The sequence below is a fragment of the Grammomys surdaster genome, unplaced genomic scaffold (genome assembly GCF_004785775.1).
Source record: "Grammomys surdaster isolate TR1022 unplaced genomic scaffold, NIH_TR_1.0 126048, whole genome shotgun sequence".
Lineage (NCBI taxonomy): Eukaryota > Metazoa > Chordata > Mammalia > Rodentia > Muridae > Grammomys > Grammomys surdaster.
This window is the reverse complement of record NW_021620860.1, coordinates 4,373,542-4,395,745: the sequence shown is the minus strand read 5'-3', so window position 1 is coordinate 4,395,745 and position 22,204 is coordinate 4,373,542. Positions and strand designations below refer to the sequence as shown.

The 22,204-nt window shown below is 43.0% G+C and overlaps 1 protein-coding gene across 3 annotated transcripts in view; it reads right to left on the bottom strand.

The window, feature by feature from the left end:
- Positions 1-11,857, bottom strand: part of Kat7 (lysine acetyltransferase 7) — a 33,781-nt gene extending 21,924 nt beyond the window's left edge. The window contains exons 1-4 of one of the 3 annotated variants that reach the window (XM_028755106.1): positions 11,625-11,857; positions 8,049-8,196; positions 5,158-5,334; positions 1,920-2,159 (exon numbers count right to left, since the gene is read on the bottom strand). In XM_028755106.1, coding sequence (XP_028610939.1) covers positions 1,920-2,159; positions 5,158-5,334; positions 8,049-8,196; positions 11,625-11,639 — 580 coding nt within the window. In that variant the 5' untranslated portion in view covers positions 11,640-11,857. The remainder of the gene's footprint in view (positions 1-1,919; positions 2,160-5,157; positions 5,335-8,048; positions 8,197-11,624) is intronic. The other 2 variants (XM_028755107.1, XM_028755105.1) reach the window with 2 other exon arrangements.
- Positions 11,858-22,204: the final 10,347 nt, after the last annotated feature.

The window sequence follows — 22,204 nt, the reverse complement described above, 5'->3', positions numbered from 1 at the left end:
TGTAACTCCAATTTCACAGCCTTTTTTGACCTCCTTAGGCACCAGACACAAATGTACTACTATACATACATACACATTCAAAAGCAACAAAATAAACCTTTAAAATTTAAACTTTTTTAAAAGATGAGTTCTATAAATATGAGGCCAGTCTGAGCTACAATGACTATCAGGCCAGTCAGGGACACGTAGCAAGAACCCTATCTCAAAAATAAATAAATTAAATAAATAAATAAATAGATAAAATAAAAAGAACCAGATTCTAACCTTAGAGATCCACATACTTACAGTCACACATTGCCTAGTGCTCAGCAAACAGTGGACCTCTAAACATAAAACTAGGAGAGCACACAAGTAAGCATTCCAGAATTTTGTGGGGCTGAAAAGTCCCTATCAGTTTGTGATGTTGCAGTTGCCATGTGTAAGTGCTATGTGTAAGCACAATTCATGTATTTGTGGTCACACTGATAACAAACCTACTGTGCTAAAAATAGAAAAATGCAGCACATACAATTTCACATAGTAAATAATGATTGACAATATAAGCAACCATATTGGTATAGGGTATTTATTCTATCTTTCATTTTTTTTTTTACTTATTTGAAGACAGACTCACTAGACAGCCCAGACTGGCCTTGAACTCAATCAAACGCCTTCTACACAGATCTCCTAAGTGTGAAAATTAACGGCACTTGCCACCATGCCCTGCTAAAAATTATTTCAAATCCTTCTATTTAACAAAAAAGATCAGAGTAAAGTAGCATCCAAGTTACATAAGCAACTGTTACGTACATTTCGAGTTTGTCAAATCTCTAAAAAGCACCATGTTCTCTGGTTTCTGACTTATCTCAGGTTGCCTTGCTCACTGAGTATAGGAGCAATAGGCTGTGTCATACATAAACACATAAACACACACACACCCCCAACAGCCCAAGAGTACAGTAGGCTATACCATCTAAGTTAAGTTTGTCAAAGTACATGCTCTCAAAATATGTCCTTGCTATTAAGCAACAGGAGGCCATTTCTTAGAGAAAACTGTCGGTGATCACACACCACGTACAAAGTGCTCTGTCACTACTGTGGAAGCCTGCTTTCAGAGACTGCATGTCTGATACACTGAAGGCTGTGGCTGTTCTGTTTAACAAGTCTACTGGCATCGATTTCCCAACTCCTCCTAATCACTAGCATCTTTAACAAAGCATTTTAAAGTATTTACATTTAAAAACACGCAATGCTACCGGCACACTTTATAAGCATAGAGGTAAGCTTTATATGCACTGGGAAACCAAAAAACTCCTATTGAAAGGCATCTTCATCTATCAATCAGCTCCTTCAGACAAAGGCTCCTGCTCAACAACTGCACCTCAGCTTACTCAAGCAGCACAATAAGCTTCAAATCACAGACTCCCTAAAGTGATCCATTAAAAGTTAAGTCTTGAGAAGACGAGATACTTATCAGAAGAGGTTTCTCCCACTTATAATACTAAACACACTAAGCCATAAGAATTAGATACTCTTGGTCATAAGAGGCCTGGTCTCATGCAAACTCCTCTGGATTTACAGCCTCTTAAGAATTCTGTTTTTCTTGTCTCCTTAACAGCGGTAGCCTCGCAGCTATTCTCAGGCATTTTCTCATACTCTATCATCAGTACCCATAAGCACCAACCACCTGCCACACGATGAGGCACTCCAGAGAGAACTTGTTTCCCATTTTTGCTCCTGCTTAGGAAAGGAGGGAATGTGAAAAAAGTGAATAGTTCATCACTGTTAAATTCCCTGCATCTGTTATTATTTATAGACAATAGGCCAAGAACAGTTCTTATTCATGATTGCTCTGAGTTCACAACCACTGAAGTGTCTGAGAAGCTAGGCCACAACAAGATCTCTGGGCCACAACAGTCATGAAGCTGGGGCACACTTACCTAGAGAGTTGCAGCCCGGCGTAGGACACTTCATATTAAAATTGTAGCTTTCATGAAATCGACGACGCTTGGGACGGTGAGAGAGATCACTGCCTGAGTCCTTCAGGGACATGTCCTTGGCAATGCTCTCATCATGAGACACGTTGGGGCTGGAGATGTCTATGTCAGACTCAGAAGAAGGTGCATTGCCAGTTGGAGTTCGAGGTGGTGACTCATCATGATCAGCTGTATTTTTAGTTTCTAAAGAAAAAGCAATTGGTAGAACTGGTGAGCAGGTCCCTTTATTTAAAGACTCCCTGGATAAGAAGAGTTTATGGAATTTGCAGTTCTCTTTCTAGTGTCATGAGCCCAAACTCTCTCTATGTAGCTAAGAATGATCTTGAATATGTGATCCACCTCCTTCTCCTTCCCTAGTTCTGAGTTTACAGGCATAAGCCACCATGCCGAGCTCTATGCAGTGCTAGGGAACAAAATCAAGGGCTCATGCATGCTATGCCAGCAGTCTATAAGAAAGCTACATCTATAGTCATCGAAGACCTAACCAGTAATTTTTAGCTACTTATCTGCTATAACACATTGAAAACACTTGGTGTAACTTTAAATTCTGATTGAATGTAAATCTGAAGTTCAGGCACTACATGTTACTTTTCCATATTTCTCCTAAGCTCTTAATCCTGAGTAATCAAAATCAAGTATAAAGTCTTTGGAAAATTACCAAAAGGAACCAAATATGATAAAACTGTGTTTTCACTATCCCAAGTGTTATTTAGTAGTGAAATTTAAAACTACTTAATGACAAAATTTCTCCAAAACATATTATCTTCTTTATTGGAAAAGTAAGTTAATAAATAATGAGCCCATTTCCCTTCCTGGAGACACACAAGACAGAAAAATCAATGAGCTGGGTGTGGTGGTGTGCTCTCTCAATCCCAGCACTCAGGAAGCAGAGGCAAGCATTCTCTATGCCGGCCTGGACTACAGAGCAAGGCCACATAGAAAGACCCAGTCTCAAAACCAACCCCTACCTAAGGAAGAGGAAAAAAAAGAAAGAAAGAAACTGATAGAAAATGTTTCTTTTAAGGGTCTAAGAAATGGTTCAGCAGTTAAAAGGCTCCCAGAGGACCTGAGTTCAACTCCTAGCACCCACCATAATGGCTCATAATTGTCTATAACCAGTCCAGGGATTCCAGTTCTTGGGGAGTCAATGTTATCAGTACTCAAGTGATATTTTTTAAAACTTCTTTTAATACTTAATGTGTATGAATGTTTCGCCTGCATGTATGTATGTATATATGTATGTGTATAATCAACATGTCTGGTGCCTGAAATTACTAGGGTCTCATAATCTTGAAATTCACTTTTTTCTTTTTAATGGGGGGGGGGGCCCGAAGGGCGGGAGGGAGGCAGACTGAGACTTTACTATGTATCCCCTGGTTGGCCTGGAACTTTCTATGTAGGGCAGGACAGCCCTAAACACACAGGGATCCAATGCCTCTACCTCCCAAATGCTTGAATTAAAAACATTTAGCACCATTGCTCTCTGTTTCTTTTTAATTTTAAATTATGTATATGTAGGTATAATGTGGGTGCTGGCAGAGGCCAGAAGAGAGTGTCAGATCTCCTAGAATTGGAGTTACAGGTAGTTGTGAGCCACCAGACGTGTGTGCTAGGAACCTAACAGGTTCTAAGAGCAAGCCGTACATACGCTGTATGTAGTGGTGCATGTCTTTATTCCCAGCATCTGGGGGCAGAGGCAGTCAAGTCTCTGTGAGTTTGAGACCAGCCTGGTCTACATAGTAAGTTCTGGGACAGCCAGGGATATAGAGAGTCTGTTCCCTTACCCACGCAAAAAAAGAGCAGTACACGCTCTTAACACTGAGCCATCTCTACAGCACACCTAGGGTCTGATCGCTGGAGTCTGACGGTTCTACAGAAACTATACACTCTTAAATCAAGGTTTACAAACTAGATACCTATAAGAGTTGAACAAGGTCAAAGAATTGTCTGTCTAGAGGTGACAACTACTATTCAGCTCCAGTTAATAATTACTGAGTAAATGGCCATCCAATATTTCCAGATCTGTCTTTTTTCAAAAGTTAACTATTGACCCATGAATTCAAAGGCAGTTTGATCTAGATAATGAGTTCCAGGATACCGTGGAACACTAGAGGCACTATCTCAAAAAGCCCCCAAAACAAACAAAAGAAAACGTTAAGTATTGGAGCTGGAGAGATGATTCATTGGTTAAGAGCTCTGGCTATTCTTCCAGAGGACCTGGGTTTGCTTACCAGCTACACAGCAGCTCACAATAGTAACCCCTGTTCCAGGGTATCTCATGCCCTCTCCTGGCCTCCATGGGTACCAGGCACAAATGTAGTACACAGACTTACATGCAGACCAAACAATACAAATAAATAAAAATTTAAAAATTAGTACAGGTTTTTATATGAAAACCACTGTACTTCCAAGTACTATCAAGAAAGTTAAAAAAATTGAAACTCTGCAAACAACTAATCCATGTTCCCTGGGTGAAGACCCTCAGTAGCTTGTAAGACCTACTCTAGCCGGGAAGTGGTGGCGCATGCCTTTAATCCCAGCACTTGGGAGGCAGAGGCAGGCGGATTTCTGAGTTCGAGGCCAGCCTGGTCTACAGAATGAGTTCCAGGACAGCCAGGGCTACACAGAGAAACCCTGTCTCGGAAAACCAAAAAAAAAAAAAAGACCTACTCTAATGCCTCCTGCTCTAAGGCTCTTAAAATATGGAGTCACAACTTCAATAACCTAACACTGCCTATCACTAATGGTCACTCCTAGTCAGCAGTCTGGAGGTAAAATGGACTAGTAACCATGACTAATAAAATCTGGGCTTCATGTGGAGGTTCAGAAGGCCCTGCCTCCTCCCAATCTAATACACCTCACACTTTAGCAGACAAAACACTGTGTAAGACAGTAGGAAATTAGACAAACTGGGACACGGCAGTAGTCTCGGCACTCCAGAGATCAAGGCAAAAGGATTCCAAGTTTGAGGCTATATTTTGCAAACGCTGATTCAAAAACTACAAACAAACCAAACAAACAAACAAAAGGAATCAAGTGAACAGTGTTTGCTTACCTAAACTCTGACAATCTCCGCAGTGCCAAAGTCTCCAATACAAGAGAACTGAGCAGACCTTCTGTACAGTACAAATCTCACCTGAACAGACCCTCTGTACAGTACCAGTCTCACAGACCCACTCACCTCTGTCTGAAAAATCAACCACCTGCTCTGTTTCAGAGCCAGATGAGCGAGTCTGCCGAAGAGGGTACTTTTTTGGAGTCACTGGCGTGGGCTGCTGCTGACTACGGGTCACTCTTCTGGTAGAATAGGCAGGTTCCTCAGTGCCGAAAGATGGCAAATTTCGAACAGGGCTGGAATCTAATCCGGGTTTTAAAAGATCATAAAATAAAGAAGAAAACCCATTTTATATCTATTCACACAACAATCAGAATACAGCTTCTTCTCTTCTATTTCACAAAACCCAACAAACCCTTAGATTATACCCATCTCACTAAATAATGCACGCCAAGGGTCAGGCGGAACTGTATCCTAATAGTGGTAAAACAGAATGACTAGTTTAGGGTCTGGAGTAAAGACTGAGCTCCATTTGATTCTACTTCACCACAGCAACAATCTGTGGCATTTTATGCAAGTTAATGTCTCTAAGCTTACTTCTTTACCCATGAGAGAGAAAAATACTTACTTTAGTATGGGGAAAATAAAGAAATGAATAAATAAATAAAAGAAAGAACGTCAGTAGTAGTATATTTCTTAAGCTTACTGTGATAAAGTTCCTGTTTTGTTTTGTTTGTTTTGGTTTTTTTGTTTGTTTTCTAAAACAGAATCTGAAAGTAGCCCTGGAACTCGCCCTGTAGACCAGGCTGGCCTCGAACTCACAGTGATCCATCCACCTGCATCTCTCTCCTGAGTTGCCAGGACTAAAGGCATGTGTCTTACCACCTGGTGGAAGAAGAGTTCTTTACCAATATTGGCTAAACTGCCTTTTTCTTCCCTTGTTATAGTCCATTGTAATACAGATGTCCTAAAACTAACAGAGTGTGTCTGAGAGGGGGTTGCTTATTCTTTCTGACTACCCTTGTCTTCTTATGGAGTTACCGATGGTGTGAGTCACCATGTGGGTGCTGGGAGTCAAACTCAGGTCCTCTGCAAAAACAACTAAGTGCTCTTAACTGCTGAGCCATCACTCCAGCCCCTTAAGTTCTTCCCATAGAAACCTATTCTAAAGGCTTCATAGACCTTTCCCATCTCCAGCCTGATGCCTCTTAAAGGAAATAAACTCAAAGCTAAAACTGAAGAATATTTTAAATGACAACAACCTATGACTATCTAAGTTGAAGTTGTGAAACTGTCAGGAGAGGTAAGTTAGTACAGGGCCAGGGCCCTAGGACTGAATAGTTCCAAGGGCTCTTTTCATAAGGCCTTTCTTTACATTTCACAGTAGGACGGCCTTACCCTGTGACTAATGCTCCCAAAAAACAATGCAGCTCTATGGTCATGAAATAAAATAGCTACAGAGACCCCTAGCTGTTTTAAGTATCCATCACCTTTAGGGCACAGCTAGTTGCAGCGTCTAAGAACCATTATGACTCTTTGTATTTATGAGTCCTTTTGCCTAAAATATTTTGCTCATCTTCAATTTGGAAAATCCTACTGGACTCCTCCAAACTCTTTCAGGAGACCTTCCCACAAGAATGTGGTTGCTCCACCTCTGGGCTTCCATAGGATTTTTTAACAAATCACCTTTATTTATTTGTGTGTGCACACACATTTGTATGTATGTATATGTATTTATATACATAGCTATAAACATATTTATATATACGTATCTATATCTACCTATAAATACACACACACTTACTTTTTTGGTATTTTTTTTTGAGAGCCAGAGTCTCAGAATGTAGCTCTGGCTAGCCTTGAACTCTGAATGTATATCAGGTTGGCCTTGAATTCAGAGATCTACATGCCTCTGCTACCCAAGTACTAGGACTAAGTGTACATCACCACCTGGCCCCATATTATAATTTCCCATTTACTCTGTCATTGCAGACTGATAACTACCTTTTGTGTGTTAGCTGAAAAATCTTTCTTCCACGCAGAATAGGACTGAGAAGGGTAAAAGGCTACTTCTATATAAGCCCGAGTGACTAAGTGCATTAGAGAGCTTTCCAACTACCTTCCAACCACAAGTCTTTTGTTTTTTCACTACGAAAGAAAAATTCTGGGTATTTAGTCACATAGTTATCCTATCAAATGTGACTCTTCAGTCTAGAATTAAAAGTGCTTTTAGAAGCATTAAGCCTCACTAACACACTCAATAAGCACTTTAACCTTAAGCCATTTTATAGTGACAACATTTCTATTTTATTGTTTTATGATGACCTATAATACCATAAAATCTTTAAAAAATTACTCAAGACATCTGTATCTCACATTTATATAAGCCATTGCCTATAAAAGAACATGGTATCTGACAGAAACCACTTTGAAGACCGGGTATTTTGGCAATTGCCTTACACTTTGACCAGTCTACCATCTACACTAGTGGTTTTCAACCTGTGGGTGGAGACTCCTTTGTAGGTGGGGTGTCAACTGACGCTTTCACAGGAGCCGAATATCAGATACCCTGCATGTCAGATATTTACATTACAATCCATAACATTAGCAAAACTACAGTTATGAAGTAACAAAGATAATTTAATGGGGGGGGGGGGGGGCTGGAGAAATGGCTCAGCAGTTAAGAGCACTGTCTGCTCTTCCAGAGGTCCTGAGTTCAATTCTCAGCAACCATATCATGGCTCTTAACCATCTGTAATGAGATCTGGTGCCCTCTTCTGGCCTGCAGGCATACACAGACAGAATGCTGTACACACAATAAATAAATCCTTAAAAAACATAATAATTTAATGGTTGGGGTCACCATAACTGAGGAACTGTATTAAAGGGCCGCAATGTTAGGAAGGTTGAGAACCACTGCTCTACAACAAGCCCACGGACCAGTTTCTCCATGAATCAGCATAATAAAATGATACCAATCCAAGGAACAGTCAGTAGAAAAAAGAAAAAGTATTTACCTTGAGAACTCTGGCTTAGCCTGGCTGAAGAGCGGGTGACTCGGGCAGATCGGCGCGATGTGCCATCACTCTCTGAACTGTCTGTGTGCTCGAGATCTGTAGAAAAATCGGAATCTTCGGTTCCATCTGAACTACTGCCTGCATTTCTCTGTAATACCATAGATCCAGACATTAGCACAAAAGCATTTACTGTGGTTTTCTATTAGCACTGGAAGTAAAATGAACCATGATGCTGATGTACCAAGTTCCAACATAAGAGCAGACTCCACAGCGAGTCTTTCCCCTCCCTACGGCACAGGCACTGGCCTTCCTTTTGGACATGCTAGTGGAATAACCTACCACTAAACCACCTGTACTCAACAGACCGAGGAAGGGAAGTAACTCTTACTGTATTATCACCAATTATCAAACAATTCGGACTGAATCTACAACTCTCATAAATTGGAAATAAAAACACCCAACAAAGAAAAGAAAGAAAAAAGAAAAGAAAAAGCATGGCCCAGTGGCTAAGAGCACAGATTGCTCTGGCAAAGTACCTGAATTCAGTTGCCAGCACCCACTTGGTAGCTCACAGCTGAAGCCTGTACCTACAGCGCCAGAGGAAGCCAATGCCTCCAGTCTCCTAAGACACCTGTATTCATATGTCCGTACATACATATACAGAATTAAAAATAATATAAATATTTTTTTAAAAACAAGAAAAAGTCCAAGATAATATATAAAATGTTAACGTTAGGTCCCATTTAACTTTGGAGTAAATTTTACTCAAACTCTCCATCAACAAAAATCACATTCGATGGGCATGGTGGTGCACGCCTTTAATCCTAGAGGAGGTAAAATCTCTGCTGAATTCCAGGGTAGCCTAGTCTACATAACTGAGTTCCAGGACTGCCAGAGCTACATAGAAAAACCCCGACTCAAAAAAAAAAAAAAAATCATTTCAAAATATGTTCTTGGGGCTGGAGAGATGGTTCAGTGGTTAAGAGTATTTGCTGCTCTTCCAGAGGACCTGGGTTCAATTCCCAGCACTCATGGCAGTTCAAAACTGCCTGGAACTCCAGGTCTAGGAGCTCCAATAAGCTCTTCTGGCCTCTAGTAGTACCTAGCTACACACATGGTAATCTACACACACACACACACACACACACACACACACTACACGTGTAAAGAGCTAAAATTCTAATCCCAAAAGAATTTAACCAGAAAAAGATACAAATTATTTCTTAGCCATCAGGCCTTGAAGTTTCTCCAGTGTTGTAAGTGCTGGAAAGAGATTTATACTAAAAACTAAATAGGTATTCAAACCAAGGTTTTTAGAAATTAGATTTATTTTATTCTATGAAATTAATTTTATGTATGAAAGTATCATATACATGTATGTGTATCATATACATGTGTATCATATGTGTATATGTGTATCATATACATGCCCTCAGAGGTCAAGGGAGGCTGTCAAATCACAGTAAACCAGAGTCATAAAGGGTTGTGAAGCCGGGCAGTGGTGGCACATGCCTTTAATCCCAGCACTTGGGAGGCAGAGGCAGGCGGATTTCTGAGTTCGAGGCCAGCCTGGTCTACAGAGTGAGTTCCAGGACAGCCAGGACTACACAGAGAAACCCTGTCTCGAAAAAACCAATAAAGAAAGAAAGAAAGGAAGGAAGGAAGGAAGGAAGGGAGGGAGGGAGGGAGGGAGGGAGGGAGGGTGGGTTGGTTGTGAGCCACCATGTGGGTTCATGGAACCCAGGTCCGCTGCAAGAGCAACAAGTGCTCTGACCCACTGAACCATCTCTGCAGCCCCATATGCCAGGTTCTTAGAAACTCGTGCCACACCCTAGTCTTAACTGTCAGACTCCTGAGGACTGATTAGCCACAAAGATTACTTTTATCAAATAAGCATTCACACTTGCCCTTTTCTATGATGAAAAAAGAAGAATATTTGCTGAAATCACTACAACCCTCAAACTCAGTCCTAATGTTTTTGGCAAGGGAAGGGAGAGGGAGGCAGGAAAGGCTCAACTCAGGGCTTCGAGGCACTAACCACACCCCACTGAACTAAAGCCTAGATCCAGGTCCCAACAAAGAATAAGCTGCCTCGGGCCAAGTATGTTTGGAGTTACTAGATTCTTACAAAGAACACATATATCCTGCAAGTAACATACTACACCAAAAACATTAATATTTCTAGGGCAAACAAAATTAGTGTCACACTAAAAAGAGACATATAAAAAAACTAAATAACCTTTGGATAGTCTAGGACAGATTTGCCATCTACAGAGATCCACCTCCCAAGTGCTGATTAAAGGCTTATACCATAACATCCAGTAAGAATTTACATTTTCCAGGCTTCCTTCCGATTATTTGGAAACTGCTAAAAGGAGACTAGACCATTCCAACAAACCAGTATGTCTCTTGCATTTGGTGTGCCTGGATAATAATACTACCTGTCAACTCTGGTCACTGTAAGAAACATTAATGTAAATATTTAACTTGTAAAGTTTCCATGAAGAGTGATCTCTACAGAAATATGAATACCCAAATATTTCATTCAACAAGTAAGTAGAGGCACCAGAACCACAGAATGTCACTAAAATAAAAGACAAACTTGAAGGTTATCGTGGCCAAAGACCCAGATGCCGTCCATGACCTGTCAATTCTGCCTGGCTTAACCCTGAAAATCAGCTCTTAGTAATTTCCCATGTTAACTGCTTCCTTACAGTGTATACAATTTCAAGCAGAGACTGTACGGCAGCTTTCCGTGGTTACTTCTTTGTGTTTTTCACTCATCTGCGATAACCCTTTAAGCCAGAGATCACGCATCATTCTCGAATCCCTAACAACTAGCATGTAGCCCTGCTCCTTTGCATTTTACAACTGAACATATGGAACAAATGTCACGCAGTTCAACAACACGTTTACAAACCAGGAAATGTCAAACTGAACAAATACGTGGAAGACGTCGTCTGAGATGCAACAGGCCTGCGAGCTATCCCTTGGGGGTGGGCGCTGGTTTTCTAAACACCCATCCTCTGCTTTGTTATACCCCCCACCTGGAAAAAAAAAAAAGTGGTCTTCCCAACAGGCCTTTACACCTATCGCCATCTCTATCCGGAAGGGCGGGGCGTCGGTCGACCCAATCCAGGCCTTGCTAAGCCGCACCCGCCACAAGAACAGACTGCGAAGCTGGGCCAATAAAGAGATGGGAGAGCATTCGCCACAGCCAGTCGGAGAGCACCGAGGCCAGCCCAGACACCGCCCACGCACGCGGGGAGGTGACCGTTGGGCCCAAACAGGCGGCGCCACCATCCAATCAATATGCTTCTAGACGTTTCCGCGACCAATTAACAAGAACGCCTCCGATCCGGGCAAGCAGAGGGCGGGAATAGTTACAGGCATAGGCCGAGACCAGGGTCGGGCCCACATTTTTCTGCCTGGTACCGAGAGGAGACAGGGTGGGTACGCTAGGTTCGGGGGAACAGAAAGTTGGAACCCAACCACTGCGAGGCGTGGCCAACCGCGTCACGTCGCTCAATCGACTCCCCCTTAGAAACCCGCCATCCCTTCTCTGCCATTTCTCACCTTCCTTCGCGGCATTGCCGGTGGCTGCAGCCCGACGGTTCCGATTCGGGCGGCGGCAGCACCAGCAGGAACGGGGGCTCCGGCGGGCTCCGTGGCGGCCTCTGTAGCAGTCCCAAACCCTGCGGACGATCCCAAGTGCCTCCTGCCTCTCAGCGTCTAGAGCCTTCTGCGCAAGCGCCGCGGGCTGGAAGCGCCTTTTCCTTCACTTCCGGCTGAGGCTTGCGTCACCCGACCTTTAGGCCAGTGAGGATACTGGGAAGTTCGAAACTTTTAGTGAGGCTAGTCAGCGCCATTTTGGAATTGGGCAGGGGACGATACCAGTTGTGAAACCTTGGGACTAGCCATTTTTAGTTAGGTATGCGGCACTTGTTGCGAGTTAGGTAGCCATGATTGTTTGGGGCAGAAGTCTGGCAGTTGAAGGTAACCGTTTTCATCTTTACATTGGGCAGACTCTCCCTTCCTGGTCGTTTTAATTTGCGGCGTGGAAGGAGGAAAACCCCAGAATCCATCAGGTTGTCGATCTTTAACTCTTTCGTTTCCTAGTCGGTCAAAGGACGTTTCCGTTTATCCTGTAAACTCAGAACTGGCAAGAGGTATTTTGCCCAAGGAACTGTTGTAAGAGCTACTCTGTGTTCCGGAGTGGTGTGAATGGTGCTTGAATAAAGAATTGACAGGGTTATTGTCGGTCTCAAAGTAGGGTAGAGGAGACATTGTCCTTGCTAAGAGAACAGCAAGTAAGTTACGTCCACGTTACAGGATAATGCAGAGCCATTCTCAGAATGCCGTAGCGCCAAAGAATTCCCAATTTAGCTCTGCTGTGAAACGCCTCCGGCTTATCAGTACTCTGCTTTGGTTTGAGAGCTTTGGGTGGCCTGGAGAGGGGCGGAAGACATGATCTGAATAGAGGGTGCTGTACCAAAAGTCGGAGAAGTGTTGAGCCCCATTCAGCCCATGTGACCCCTGTAGCCTAAATGCGGGAGCCAAGAACTGGGTGGAGAGAAAAATAGTATTTTGAAAGACACTGGAAAGAGAATGGGTATTTAAGTAACAATAAAAGGGCATAAGAAGGTGAAATTAAGACTGGAAGAAGAGCTATACGAAAAGTCTGGAACCAGGAGGGGCGGCGCATGCTTTTTGAAGCGGAAAGATCCAAATCTTGAGCTTAAGGCCACCCTGGTCTACACAGCGAGTTCCAGGCTAGAGACTGTCTCGAAAAAGAAACGTCTGGAAAGTGGTTAGCAGGCCTTGAAGTTTTAACCTTAGAGGACTTGAGAGAACCAAGGTGGACCAAGAGTGACTTGCTGGGAGCAAAGCAACCTTAGCTACCAAGATAGGATTCTGGTAGATTTATTTCTGTCTGTGCGTGTCTGTATGTGTGCGCGTGCGCGTGCGCGCACATCCATGCTCAAGACAACTTTGGGGAGTAGATTCCTAACTTCCACTTTCATGGGGTCTCAGGGATCAAACTCGGGTCACCAAGCTTGCTGAAACAGCAAGTGCTTTTATCCACTGAGCCACCACAGGCCCCTATCAGAATTTCAATCTGAGGCTAGCTAACCTGGAGAGAGGCTTTAAGAACAGACTACAAACCTGACTGATATGCTAAACAGAGGACTCTACAGAGTTAAAAGTTTCAGACCTTTAGCCCACACTCCTTGGAGCTAGGGGGTGGGGAATAGCTTAAGCCTTGCTGACGCCGGTAGCATTCAGTATTTTGCTTTTAGTACTTAGTTTAAATACCTTTTAACAACCTAAGTGAGTTGATTTGCACATAAACACTTGCTTGAAAACGGCTCTGATATTTTCCTTTGTATTATTTTAGCGCTCTTGTGTTTAATTCAATGCTAACACTGTTCTTTTACACTTATGGATGTGTTCCTGGGGTTACTCTGGAATGTTCTAACTCCCTAACTAGTGATAACAGCCTCTTATATTTGAATGATATCCTTTTAAATTGGCTGTGGTGACAACACATCTGTACTCTCAGTCCTTGAAGCAGGAGGCAGGAGATTCAGTTTAAGGTTTTCAGCTACATGGTTCTAGGTTAGCCTAGACTGGGTGCATCTTCCAACCCTCTGTAATTTCTGTCTTCAGAAAGTCTTTCCTGATTTACTATTTGTAAGGTAGTAAAGCATGGTGACATATTATTTTTTAGAGACTACTGTGTATTCTCAAACATTGGTGAATATTCTTCCCACTCCATTTCCCAGCCATTAGGAACATAATTACTATTCATATTATTATCAGCTTTACTAGTATTGAGTGTATAAGGCTTTGATGTCAGATGTAGATTTGGATCGGCTCTGTCATTTTTTTTCTCTGTGCTACCCTTGGATGAGTTTTTAAATTGACCTGAGTTGTCTCATCTTGAAGACTGCGTGCTAATGACCAGCTTACTAAGTGGTTGTAAAGAATAAAGGAAATGAGTGTTTTGAAATACTTAGCAAGTTCCTGAGATAGAGTAAGTGCTCGATGTATGGCTGTCTTTGTTTGTAGTCTCTTTAATCATGACTATAACATCCTCCTGTTCAGTACTTTCCTGTGGTATCAGTGGTTGCTCTATCTATTTAGCTCACTTCAGCTTTAGAAACCCAGCAATTACACAGACATCGTGTCATACCAAGGTGGAGAAGACATCATCTGCCCACAGTGGAGCTATGAGTCTAGTTGTTCTAAAATGCTATGGACTATTAAGAGAAGGAGGAGGAGGAGAAGGAAGAGGAGGAGAAGAGGGAGGAAGAGGAGGAGGATGGAGAGGAGGATCCACTGGGACAGAGAGGGAGGCAGAGTATTTCATCTGGAAAGTGTAGGAAAAGGTAAGAGAGGTGAATGAAAAATGGAATTTAATAGGTTGACATAGAAAATAGGGGCTTTCCATGCAAAGAGTACAGCATGTTCAGAAGTTTAGGTGTGGAGCAAGCATCCTGTCTGGGGTAACTTACTTGGCAAGGGGGAATGAAATGGTTGCCAAAATGGTGCTGGGAACCAGTTCCTGCAGAGCTTTCTGTGCTTGGGCTGGGAGACTGGATTGGAGGTGCAAGGCTGGTACTGAAGTACTTTAAGTAGAGAAGTCCCATGATCAGACTTGCATTTTAGATATTTACTTCTGGCAGCTTTTAGAAGAAGGATCAGAGTAGCAGGGAAGCCCAAAGTAGATTAGTTCAAGTGCTGCTGCAGTCTGAGCCAAAGACAAGGGATAGCTGAAGTGGGCTGGAATAGCGGGGACAATCCTGTGTGCCTTTGTAGACTGTTTTTACTTGTATCTGTGTCTCATCTCCTCCATTACCCAAAATAAAAAGTTCCTCAGGTTCCAGGACTAGAGAGATGGCTCATTGGTTAAGAGCACTGGTTACCCCTACAGAAGACAAGGGTTCAATTTCCAGCTCCCATTTGGCAGCACACAACTGTCTGTAACTCCAGTTCCAGGGGATCTGACACATAGACATACATGCAGGCAAAAACACCAATGCACATAAAAAAAAAAAAAGGTCCTCAATTTCCTTTAAAATATACCAAAAAAGGGTACTAGGTCATATTAGGTAATGAGGAAGGACAGAGTGCAGGCAAAGGACGTTAGCCGTGAGAGAAGGTCTAAGGCTAACTTTTCCTAGTTGTAACTCTGCCATAGTTTTTCTCTTTTTTCTCCTCAGTGGATAAGCAAATAAAAAGCTGTAACTGATAGTGAGCATGTGGGACTGTAAGCCGAGTTCCCTTGCTTTGGAATAGCTATTCTAACCGTATGGGAGCTCACTAGCTCTGCATAAAGTGTGGGACTCAGCAAGTGTTTGAGCAACTACCTTCATCTAGCTGTATGATGTTTTATTTGTGAGCTCATTACAATAAACTGATTTTATTAAAAGAAATCCAAAGATTAAAAAAGAAAGGTTCCTTTGCCAGTAAAATGATAGGTACTGTATTTCAAATACAAGTATAATTGTTCATTGCCTGCTTCAAAGGCCTTAGAGTTCCTGAAAGCTGGGAGTTCTGTCTGGCTTGTTACACTGTCTGCAGTTTCATTCATTCTTACTGCTTGGTATCTGAAGAGCTCAGTAAATGGGGTAGCACCAAGTTAAATATCCCTGACTCCAGGGCCAAGTGTTGACTCAGCTAGGAAAGACTTCCAAAGACCCAGTCCTCCTCCTTTCTCTGACCAGGTACGTATCCTGCAGGATTAGAGATGAGACATTCCCTCCGTGTACAGATACTGTCTTGAAGTGAGAGAAGCCGGTCTGGACCTTTGCAAGACAGTGCTATGGTAACTAGGCCCTGTAACTTCCGGCTAAAAGTATTGATGTATCCTCTATCCCTTTGGGAGAACCTCAGCAGTTGCTGATGTCCTACAAATTTATATTAAAATCCTTTTCTTTACCTCTGCCTTAAGAATAGAGTCAAGAAGGCTGGGTGGTAGAAGGACACACCTTTAATCCCAGCACTTAGAAGGCAGAGGCAGGTCAATCACTGTGAGGTCGAGGGTAGCCTGGTTTATAGAGTGAGTTCCAGGGAAGAAAAAACCCCCGTCTCAAAAAATAAAACCAAAAGCCGGGTGGTGGTGGTGCACGCCTTTAATCCCAGCACTTGGGAGGCAGAGGCAGGCGGATTTCTGAGTTTGAGGCCAGCCTGGTCTACAGAGTGAGTTCCAGGACAGCCAGGGCTATACAGAGAAACCCTGTCTCGAAAAACCAAAAATAAATAAATAAATAAATAAAACCAAAACAAACAAAACAATAGTCAGTCTGGAATGGTAGAGCATACCTTTAATGCTAGCAGTCTTAAAGCACAGGAAGTTCGGATCACTGCAAATTCAAGGCCAGCCTGATCTACATAGTTCTAGTTTTGCTGGTATCGAGTTAGGAGTGGAGAGGGATAGGTGTTGTAGCTCACACCTTTAATACCAGCACTGGAGAAGTAGATACATTCAGGTCTCAATGAATTGGAGGCCAGTCTTGGCTACACAGAGTTCCTGGTGAGAGAGAGCTACAAAGACTGTCTCAACAACAACAAAAAAACCACAAAAACACAAAAATCTGTCTCGGGTGAGCCTTTCTTTCCCCTACTGGATATGGCCTGGAGCTTCTCTTAAAGTTCTGGCCAGTGGTTAAATTGGTTGTGTGTCTTCCTTAGTCCCCACCCTCAGCCCACCCTTGGGGAAGTTATTGGCTAGATCCCAGCAGGCGCCAGCACAGCTTCCCACCTTCTGCAGCTGGGGTTATAAATAACCACCAAAGCTAAACAGTCAAATAACCACATTTTGAAAATTGCTTTTTAAAAAAAGTCATTATGCTGCTCTGGTAGCAGCTCTTCTCTCCCGTCCTTCCTCCCCCTCTTTTCTTCCACGTAATTTATCTCCCTTCCCTGATCCAAGCCCTCCAGGGAAGTCTATGTGAGCACAAAGCTGTCTTATGATGAAGACATCCTTTTCCATATTTGACGGGCCCAGGGCCCTGCAGGGTTGTAGTTATAGTTACATGATGTCATTAAGGCAGCAGAGGCCTCAGGGCAACATATGTTCCTTGGTGTAATTGGGTTTTCTCTAGCAGACTGTCTCTCCTTGGGTCCTCCATGCCCAAATTCACTTATCAAGAAGACTGGGGAATTGCCATTATGGATGACCCTTCATTATTATCATTTTTATTTTTATTATTATTATTTTTGGATTCCAGGAAAGCCAAATTCCTTTTCATACTTCAAGGCTCAGATTGCACCTAGGCAGAGACTTTCCGATGATGGTGGACATTTTCATTTATTCATCGAATATTTACTAAGCATCTGGTATACGGCAGGCATTGGACTGGAAGCTGAGTGAACATAGCTCATAAACCAGCAACTTGGGACAACTGTCTACAGGAGGGGCCTGTGGGGCATGACCTTGACCTGCCTGCAGCCCCCTCTGCCTTTCAGAAATGATTTACCCACTGTAGCAAGATGGTGAGGAAAGTGATGTTTCCTAAAATGTACTGCTGTTGTAAAGCTACACACACACACACACACACACACATACACACACACTTTAAAAGAAAGACTATGATTTCCTTTTATATATATTTTTTTTTGATTTTTAGAGACAGGGTTTCTCTGTGTAGCCTGTGTAGCCAGGGTTTCCTGGCTGTCCTGGAACTCACTCTGTAGACCAGGCTGGCCTCAAACTCAGAAATCCGCGTGCCTCTGCCTCCCAAGTGCTGGGATTAAAGGCGTGCACCACCACTCCCCGGCTTTAAAAAGGTTTTATGCGTATGAATACTTTGCTTACATGTATGTATGTACACCATGTTTGTGCCTGGGCCTCTCCGAGGTCAGAAGAAGGTATTGGGTCCTCTGGAACTGGGGTTACAGATGGTTTTGTGTTGCCATGTATGTGGATGCAAGGGATTAAACCCAGATCCTCTTGAGAGCAGCCAGTGAGGATTCTTACTGAGCCATCTCTCTGGCTCTCTTAAGGGACACGGTTGATGTAGCAAGGCCTAACCCACAGTGAACAGTGTCACCCATGGGCAGGTAGTCATAGGCTGTGTGGAAAAGGTGGCTGGAGGAGCAAACTGGTAAGCCATACTCTGCTGTGGCCTGGCTTCAGTTCCTGCCTTGGCTTCCTGAGAGGATGAACTGTGACCTGTAAGCCAGATAAACCTTTTCCTTCCCTAAATTGTGTTTGGTACTGGGGTTTACCACAGCAACAAAGAAGCAAATGAGAGCACTGGTCATCTTCTATGTGTCTCTGTGGTCTTCATAATTTGAAGCCGCAGCTTCCATGTTACATCGTATTATGGCTCCGATGCATAACCTGTTCACATTTCCCTAGCATTGAGGGTCCTTTATGTCAGAGTACTGCAGGATCTGCTTGCTCCTTTGGCCCCTCCTGCTTTTATTTCTGCCTCAAAGATGTTCTTTATTTCTTCCCTCAAAGAGTTATGTGTAGTCACCTGCTTGTAATCACTAGTATGAGAGTGCCAATCTAAGATAGCACCAGAATTAAAATGTTAAACTATAGCTCAAAAAAAAAATCTGTGTATTTGCTTGATGAGGTAGAGCCTCCTGTAGCCTAGGCTAATCTCAAACTCATCTACTTCCTAAGTGATGGAATTATGAGCATGTGCCACCACCACACCTATTGTTACGCTGTGCTGGGCATCAAATTCAGACAAAGATGCGCGTGATGGGCAAAGACTTTCTACCAACTGAGCCTCATCTCCAGACCCTCAAATGTACTTTTGTTTTGTTTCATCAAGACAATGACACAGGGCTGGAGAGATGGCTCAGTGGTTAAGAGCACCAACTGCTCTTCCAGAGGTCCTGAGTTCAATTCCCAGCAACCACATGGTGGCTCACAACCATCTGTCATGGGATCTGATGCCCTCTTCTGGTGTGTCTGAAAACAGCTACAGTGTACTCATAAATAAATCTTAAAAAAAAAAAAAGACAAATGGCACAGTAGTCCTGTGTGTGTGTGTGTGTGTGTGTGTGTGTGTGTGTGTGTGTGTGTGTGTTTCATTTTGTGAAATTCTATTCATTTCAAATTTCTCTAATGGACTTTTGATTTTTAAGTTTGAATGAGGAGTAGAGATTCCGGGTGGGGTGGCTTCTATCTGAGCCACATTCATTTACAGAGGCATTGTTATTAAGAAGATGGAATATTTGCTTCATACTATCTCTCTAGTATTACCTGCTCTCTCTTTCTCTGTAGCTTCTGAGCCACACCACTGGTGAACTCTGCCGAGTGTACATAATGTAAACGAAGAGTGAAACCGAGCAGAAAGCCTACGTAAAGTAAATGGAGGCAGGGAGGCAGGTTCTATCTCACCCCACACAGGATTGAGGGCTCACCTTAAATGCTGTAGTCACTGCTGGGGACTTACCTCAGTGATGAAGTGTTTGCCTGGCATTCGTGAGGTGCTCTCCCCAGGACTGGGGGGAAAAAGTTATACTCCTCTTACCTACTGTAAGAACCATGAAGATGTTTCTGTTGACATTGTTTTCTTGGTAACCTGAAAAAAAAAACTTTAAAAAAAAAAAAGAGTATAACGCAGTTGCATAGGCCTTTAACACCGCACTTGGGAGGCAGAGGCAGGCAGATCTCTGTGAATTGGAGGCCAGCCTGGTTTATATACAGAGCTTCAAGACAGCCAGGACTACACAGATAAACCCTGTCTCAGTAAATATTAATTAACTCATTAATTAATTAATTAATCAATCAAAAACATAAAAAAGACTGCCTTCTCCCATTTTTAGAATATGGATCTTTTTATTTAAATGAGCATTCCCAGGAATAGGGACTAGAAATGGGGTCCCCCGAGTCATTCCATGTGTTTTCCCAAAGTTCCTCTGTGACTAACTCTACTTAGATGAGAATCAACTGGCTGACATGAGTTGCAAGTTACCAGTAGAAGAAGCATTTTCGTTACTCAGCACGAACTAGCTTATGGCTCAAACCTACGGCTTTAGACCGTTTTGCTTTGTTAAATCTTTATTGTAAGATATTGTTTTGTTCCTTTACTTTCTCCTTTTTTCTGTATATTTTTAAAAAATTATGTGTGTGAATGTTGTATGAGTCTATGTTAGTATATATCACTTGTTTGTGGGTACATGCAGAGACCAGAAGAGGGCAGTAGATCTCAGCAACTGCAGTCAACACGCTTGCTGGGAACTGAGCTGAGGTCCTCTAGAAGAACAGCAAGTGTTCAGAACAGCTAAGCCATCTCTCCAGCCTGATCTTTCTGCTTTGTACCAACCAGCTGGCTGCAGTGCAATCTCAGAAGTATGCGTGGTACTGGGGATTGAACCTAGGACCACACAACTGTCAGGCAAGTACCCCACTACTGAGCAATATATATCCCAGGCTTTTTTTTTTTTCTTCAGTTTTTGCAACAAGGTCCTACTACTTCCCAGAACACTCTTGAATTTACTTTAGCTCAGCAGGCCTTGAACCTGCCCTGTGAGTAGCTAGGATCCACAGTCTATACCACCAGGTCTACTATGATGGCATTTTTATTACTCTGAAAATTACATGAAAATGAGCGGGCATCTGGTCACTTTATTACCTGCCCAGCCTTGCCAGCAGATGTCACTGCACCAAGCCACATTCTCCAAAGATATGTCTAGGATGAAAGGAAGGGCTTCTGAAAGGCCGGGTCTAACCATCATGACCCTCTTACTGGGATATATATATATATATATATATATATATATATATATATACATACACATACACACATACACACATACACATACATACATACACACACACACACATTTCTCATCAAAACTGTGGCCTAAACTCATCAGATCAAGACTCAAGTAGCTGGGCAGAGTCAGAATTCTTACCCAGATACCTTCCCTAGTTTGGGTGGGGAGCAAAGCTGCTACAGGGAGGCAGGGCAGGTGGGGCAGTTCAGTGGGGGTGGGAGGGCACATGTGATAGAGTTATCTGGGAACAAGGACTATAGTCTTGGGGCTGTTCCAAACATCACTTGTAGAGCTGATACCCCAGGCAAAGCACTCCACCCACCCTCCACCCTGCCCTCTGTCTACATTGGCAGAGGCTGACCCAATAATTTGGGAGCCACAGTCTATAAGGACACTAGGAAAGTTCTTAGCACTTCAAACCATCATTCTCACTCCTGAGGAGGAAAAGAAAAAAGCAACAATAAACCAAGAACAGGAACCACTTTGTGTCTTTTGTACAAACCTTCATCCCATGTGCCTTTCCACTGTGGGAAAGGGCTGCAGCATCCTTGTGGGCAGACCCTCCATACCCTTCACATGCAACCCCCTGCCTCATGTGCTGTGCTGTAGCATCATGGGCCTCCTGAAGCTCTTGGGGTACACTGGCTCCCCTTCTCACAGGACCTTCACACATGTTATTTACTTAGCCTGGAACATTCTCACCGTACTCTGCTTCACCTATTTCTGCTAATCTCAGCTCAAATCTCACTCCCTCAGGAGACCTTCCCTAAGCTGCCAGACTACACCAGAATACCGCATTTACACTCATAGCGCCCTTTGCTTTCTGCATAACATTTGCCAGTTTGTAGTTATATATTTAATTGTCTGCTACTTGGAGTCTTTACCTTCTGCTTCCCAAACACATACCCAGATGGTAACTTCCATGAGGGCAGTGTCTGCTCTATTCACTTAGTAGAATGCAGGGTACCCAGCAGGCATTCAATGACTCCTGGGCTTATAAATGAATGACAAGTGGATAAAGGAAGGTATTAACTTAGAGATGTACACATTCTTATAGTATTTGCATTTAAAATATAGTCCCTAATTCTGGTTCTCCTGCCTGCTAGGGAGGACATATTTGAGTAAGAGAAAATCATCCAAATTGGTCAAAGTGGAGGTTAGCATATGAGGCCAAATTAAAGGGCTGCAAGAAAGGAGAGGTGACTCAGCTGTTAGGAGCATTTGCTGCTTTTTGAAGGACCTGGGTTCTGTCCCCAGCATCTATATTGGATACTTCACAACTACCTGTAGTTCCAGTTCCAGGGAATCCGACATCTTCTGGCCTCCATGGGCACTTGTACTAATGGGGTGCACATAAACTCATGCACTAATATACACATACACATACACACACACACACACACACA